Source organism: Perkinsus marinus (genome assembly GCF_000006405.1).
Source record: "Perkinsus marinus ATCC 50983 genomic scaffold scf_1104296951948, whole genome shotgun sequence".
Lineage (NCBI taxonomy): Eukaryota > Perkinsozoa > Perkinsida > Perkinsidae > Perkinsus > Perkinsus marinus.
In genome coordinates this window covers 125,469-131,207 of record NW_003209090.1, presented here as the reverse complement: position 1 = coordinate 131,207, position 5,739 = coordinate 125,469, and the positions used below count along the sequence as shown (strand labels likewise).

The following is a 5,739-nucleotide window of genomic DNA, read 5'->3' as shown; positions in this document are numbered from 1 at the left end:
CTAGCCCGTAGAGGACTCCCTTTCGGGAGAAATCGGCGTAAATGAGGGACATTTATATGAAATACTGTAAACACTGGCCGATGGTTCACCGGCGGTGAACTAAACTGGAAAGTTAATGGCTCCTGTGCTGAGTAGTCAGAGTCACAAGCACAGTAGTCGTCGGCCCACTCGTCACTCCTATATCCTGACGATGTTGGGCCGACATTGCTACTGACTCGCTGTTGAAGCGACGCTTTGCTATCGATCACGGGATCGATAGCTGGGCGGTCTCTACTAGACGCCCTATCCTGGACACTTGAGATCTACTATTAACTTGCGCTTCCGCGCATTCTTTAGATTAACCACACAGGATTTCAGGGATCCCGGTGGGAAGGGGTCCGTGCACCCCACTAAAGTGGGGACCCTGCACGGACCCGGTGGGATGCGAACCTGCAACCACCTGCGCGCAGACCTGGGCGCTTACCACTACGCTAACTCGCACTTTATTCAATACTACTAACTGCTATGCTGTTTTCATGCTGACCAGAGAAAATATATTTATAGTCTGCTGCTGAGAATCGAACCTGGATCATCCGCAGACGAGTCTACTGCACTAACCGTTAGGCTATCACCGACATGCAAAGTAATACTGTGTAATGGGCTGCTCCGATCTCAGAGTCATAAGACAATGTGGATGGTGGTTCACTGCCTGCCCAGGCCCTTGAGACACTGTTCCCACTGTTCCAACCCATTCACTGACTCACGCCACCGTGCAGCAAGCCTATCTCGGCTCTTACTCAATGTAGGAATAGTACATTCACCCGGATTCGAACCTGGGTCTACGCAGTGAAAGACGTGCATCCTAACCTACTAAACCATACTAACTGTGCATGATACACATAATGATGACACCCGAAAAAAATGAACAGGACAGGCATGACTGCTAATACGAGCTCCAACCTGGTGATTACTACAGTGCATTCCTCGAAACTACACTCGGTTGCCTCTATCTATATCGAACATCAACTCATTCTCAGTACTACCACCCAACTCGTATACACCCACAGACTATATATATACAAGTGGAATAATGGTACTACTGGTTGCATATACTTCTCACGCGCCACGAAATTGTCCATATAAAACATAACTATATCATATAGTATATTAACTGGTCACGAGCCAACTTGTCCCTCCCCGGGACTCGAACCCGGGACCTTCCGGTGGAGAGCGCACGCCCTTACCACTGCGCCAGATCAACTGACAAGCACTACCGTACCTAAATGACGAGGTCACTATGAACAAAAATCTTTAATCCCCAATTACTCGTCAGGAAATCTATAAACTGACCCGAGAGTAGCACCATTGTACTCAGAAGGACCAACCGAGTCGATTGGTAACACTTTCAAGACGGTTCTTAGGCTCAGTTTCGAAATCGGCTTGAAAAGTGCGGGATTTTGATGTGAGTAAAATTGCTCATATAGGCGCGCGGGTCCCTCCCCGCTCGCCCGAAAAAAGTAACGCGAAAAAAAATTTCCTCCACCAAGAGACTGGGGGGTTACCTTTACAGGCGTTTTTGTCTCCGATTGCTGTCAAACGGACTCGCCGAACAATGAATACCAGCCGCGCAGTCGGTAGATAGTGCAAAACATGTGCTTATGTACATGAGAGGAAATGCTAAAGTCAGGCATCTCCCCACTATCATGAAGCAGAAGCATTGACTGCGTCAGTTCAAGACGTTGACGCATCGTAGATGCGGTACACCCGCTAACGCCACTGGCAAAAGTGTATAAGGCAATAGGCTTTCGGAGAAGCGGTTCGTCTAGGCTCCTCGCGGATCCTCTTGAACCGCACAATGATATGGTGAGGATACTTCGCCAGACACTCCCACGAGATCAGTCTGAGAAATCATATGTCAGATATATCGCATGCCTTTTTGGAGAAGGCTTTGAGGCATTGTTTGTAGACAAAAACGTCGTATTCTGAATCCACACTTATTGCAAGAGCTACTTGAGATTTGCAGACTGCCAATTACAGCGCGCTTATCGGAAGAGGCGCACTGTAAAAGATATAAAGAGAAGAATCACAAAATCACCAATCGCAGTATCTTACACGAGGAGACTGCATTTGCGTTAAACCGTCTCTTGTGACACTGTCTGTTGTGAGTGGGCGCGCGCTCTTGCACGAGTAAGCGAGCAATTTCCACTCGGCCCGGGCGATCCGGATTTCCACAGGAGACGTGAGTTGCTCAGAACGAGACAGGAACGAGCTAAGAGAGCAAGGCGAGAGACGGCTAAAAAACGATGTTTTTAAGTTATTTCAGAGGCCTCAATGCGTACAGAAGAGTCTTTTGAGTAGATTTCCTCTTTCTGTGAGTGTTGGAGAGTATTTGGAAAGTCTAAACGAAATCTGACGGTGGAGAGCGAAAATCGCGTAAGCAATGGGCAAACCGAAGCACGATAGGTTCCGGCCAGGGATGCCCGGAAGTTGATTTTAGCGCTCGCCCAAAGGTGGTACCCTCCCCACACACTCGGCTCGCGGAAGACTCTTGTCTCCCGAAGTGGGTGGTTGCACCAAGCAACTGTAATGGTACTACTCATCAAGAGTGGTGACGCCTCAAAAACTAGGGACAGTGGCGGCGACAACCCTTATTGATTTGCATTGCCGAGAATGGTTCTACGGGAACCGTTGAAGCCTTTAAGGACTTCTCAACTGAATATGCCACGAGTCTTAACAACTATTGGGACTATCAGCAACGGATCAAAGGCAACCGCTCAGGCCACTACTGCTTTTATCAGTAACGAGCATCACCATCATCATCATGAGGATGCTCCTTCTTTACATGGGGATCTGGGGAGTGATGTCCTTAGGGAAGGTTTCCTGACCAGCCTGGATGATACCAACAATGATACCGAAAAATGACGTGGTCAATTCATTGGGCAAGTTCAAGGTTCGACTGAAATGTAGGCGGGAATGGGATATGGGGACGATACCTGAGCGTTTACCCTGCCCAACCCACCCGTTATAAGGTTGCGGGGGAGGCGCAATGCAGACTTCTTATAGATTTGGGATGTTTAGAGAATGCACGTATTTGATCACCATCTCTTATACGAAGAAGTCTGTTTTTCAGCGCTGCTAGATACTCGGGTTGGGGATATTTGTGATTAGCTTATCTCGAGAAATCACAAAGAGCTACAGATCTTGTATCCCCAACAATAGCTTCGTTTGGATAAGCTCCGAGTATCCAGCCCAAATACCCTAACTCCTCACTCAACTAAACACCAAAGGTTATCGTCACCATTATGGTGTGGGTGAGTGGGAAACAACTAAGCTGCAACTGTTCGAGCATGTTGCGGGCTTAGTTGGGGGGACATTACAGGGAAGGAGACTTTCAAGGATTGGACCTTCGCTGGAGTCCAGGGCCGGAACCAGGTCCTGGTTACCAGGATTCCAGGCGTAAAACTTCTACCCCTACTTCGAGTTCCCTCAACGGCGCTGAGTCAACGCGGGAAGGACATTTCAGCAGATCGTCTGACGGTTGTCGTTATGATGGTTGTCTTTCGTCTAATTCCATTTCTTTCTTATAAACAAAATTCTTCCCCATTTTTTCTATGAATAAAATTATTCCTCATTCTTTCCACACAAATGGTTACCCCTCCCAATCGATGAGCCTTGCTTGAGTCGATATACTAATCGCGACGTAATCTACCCCACATCCTTGGCTTCTCATTGACCGAGCTTGACCCTCGTTCGCTAACATAAGTAATTCAGAAACTTTCTAGTCGTCAACACTAACGGATATGCTCCAGCATTCTGAGATGTGTCGTCAAGGAACGATAATATATGGAGTACCATCTTTTCTACCGCCCCCAGTTGAAGTGCTGCAGAAAGCTCGATAGGTGCCACCGCATTCACCTTCCTCATCAAACCCGACTGAGTGTTCAACGTGTGAACGAAGATACCATCGGCCTTCTCGTAGGTAATCAGTCCACCACCATCACAGAATGTGAAAAACCAGCAACTATCCCTCTCCGCATTAGCTGCAATATGAGCTCCTCTAAATATAAGACGAGATCCAACGCGACCAACGACAGTCTTCAATGACTTAGGTGTCCAATTGACGAAGTCCACGAGACTATCGAGGACCTCCGTCGGGGTTAGAGTAGAGAGTCGTTTGTTACGGGGTGATACATAGCGACCAGGACAGTTCTTGATCTCTTTCCATTTATGGCTTTCCCAGAGTTTCTGCAGATAAGCACCGCCATCTGCTACGTACTTGCCATCTCCTGTGAAAGTTGACATAGGGAAGTAACCAACTATTAAAATAGCAGACTGATTGAGTTCCTATACTCAATGGGAACTAAATTCAATATCAAGAGGATGCCGGGTTCAGCAGCTGAACTTCAGCTACCACCAAGTGACTGGTAAACTCTAGCGTCACAGCACGAGTACTATTCCTCACAACTGGACAACGCTTACTGCTGAAGTGGTAGTATAATCAAATTGAGCACAATGCCAATACCTACAGCATCGTGAGGAGGGCAAGGAATGGTACTTAACTTTACTACCACCATATTCAACGATGCTCTATAAAGATGAACGTCTTCCATCAGTGACAAGAAGATCCCTCTGTTCCACAATCCTATTCACAACTCGTAAACACAACAGTCGTGGGACGAAGAATCATTCACGCCAGCTGAAGGAGTGGATGCTGCTATCAGTGCAGACGATTGCTAAACCATCAACTAGCACTAGGGCAGACCGGCTCGCTAGAGCATTTAGCAACTGTAATGGTACTACTCTCATCAAGAGTGGTGACGCCTCAAAAACTAGGGACAGTGGCGCCGACAACCCTTATTGATTTGCATTGCCGAGAATGGTATGATGACGCTGTTAAACAAGAACCGATTCGATGCACGGAAGAGCAGCAGCCACTAACTACTGGAAGCCTTTAAGGACTTCACAACTGAATATGCCACGAGTCTTAACAACTATTGAGACTATCAGCAACGGGTCGAAGACAACCACTCAGGCCACTTCTGCTTTATCAGTAACGAGCATCACCATCATCATCATGAGGATGCTCCTTCTTTACATGGGGATCTGGGGAGTGATGTCCTTAGGGAAGGTTCCCTGACCAGCCTGGATGATACCAACAATGATACCGAACAGTCCGAGGGCACTGCCGAAGATCTCAACAACGAGCATCTTGACGAACAACTCAGGCTTCTGAGCATCACCAAGAGCACAGCCGGAACCAGAGACACCGACACAGACACCACAGAAGAGGTTTGAGAAACCAACAGAGAGACCGCATGCGAAGAGGCAGTATCCAGCAGCCTGGGCAACAGCCATGTTACCTGTTAGACAATGACGATGTAGTAATGGAAAATGGCAGGGACTTACCAGTGGGGATGGCCGGGGGAACGAATTCTCTAGCACCCTCCATCTTGGAATTCATGATGATACTCATAATAACACCATAGATAGCGACAGCCTCACAGAAGATAATGGACACAAGATTCTTAGACCTGCAATAGAGTCAAGTGAAAACATTACTGCATGCTCGACCTCAAGATCCCCATATATTACTTAATCCTAGGAGCACGAACAGCAGCACCAACCAATGAGGAACCGGTGAGGAAGATACCCCAGGCAGCACCGATAACGGAGAATGCCAAAGAGAGGTAATACCGAGATTAGCCCTGACAGACTGATCATCATTTCACCATTATTCCCAGCATGCAAAAACATCCATCA

General features: G+C 47.5%; 3 protein-coding genes across 3 annotated transcripts in view; all 3 read right to left on the bottom strand.

Annotated features, from left to right (window-relative positions):
• Positions 1 to 2,817: 2,817 nt before the first annotated feature.
• Pmar_PMAR013503 (hypothetical protein) lies at positions 2,818 to 4,281 on the bottom strand (the record flags this gene model as incomplete). Its single annotated transcript, XM_002777415.1, has 2 exons — positions 2,818 to 2,868; positions 3,844 to 4,281. 2 exons carry the CDS (start codon positions 4,279 to 4,281, stop codon positions 2,818 to 2,820), a joined length of 489 nt encoding a protein of 162 aa, XP_002777461.1.
• A 398-nt stretch (positions 4,282 to 4,679) lies between these two features.
• Pmar_PMAR013502 (Vacuolar ATP synthase 21 kDa proteolipid subunit, putative) lies at positions 4,680 to 5,685 on the bottom strand. Its single transcript, XM_002777414.1, has 3 exons — positions 5,572 to 5,685; positions 5,386 to 5,510; positions 4,680 to 5,339 (listed from the first exon to the last, which is right to left on the bottom strand). The coding sequence occupies exons 2-3, from the start codon at positions 5,450 to 5,452 to the stop codon at positions 5,071 to 5,073; spliced, it is 336 nt and encodes a 111-aa protein (XP_002777460.1). The 5' UTR covers positions 5,453 to 5,510; positions 5,572 to 5,685; the 3' UTR covers positions 4,680 to 5,070.
• Positions 5,686 to 5,699: 14 nt separating this feature from the next.
• Pmar_PMAR013501 (Dolichyl-diphosphooligosaccharide--protein glycosyltransferase 67 kDa subunit precursor, putative) overlaps positions 5,700 to 5,739 on the bottom strand; it is a gene marked incomplete at both ends in the record, with an annotated part of 2,435 nt that continues 2,395 nt past the window's right edge. The window contains one exon of the mRNA XM_002777413.1: positions 5,700 to 5,739. Within this exon, the coding sequence (XP_002777459.1) occupies positions 5,700 to 5,739 (40 nt within the window).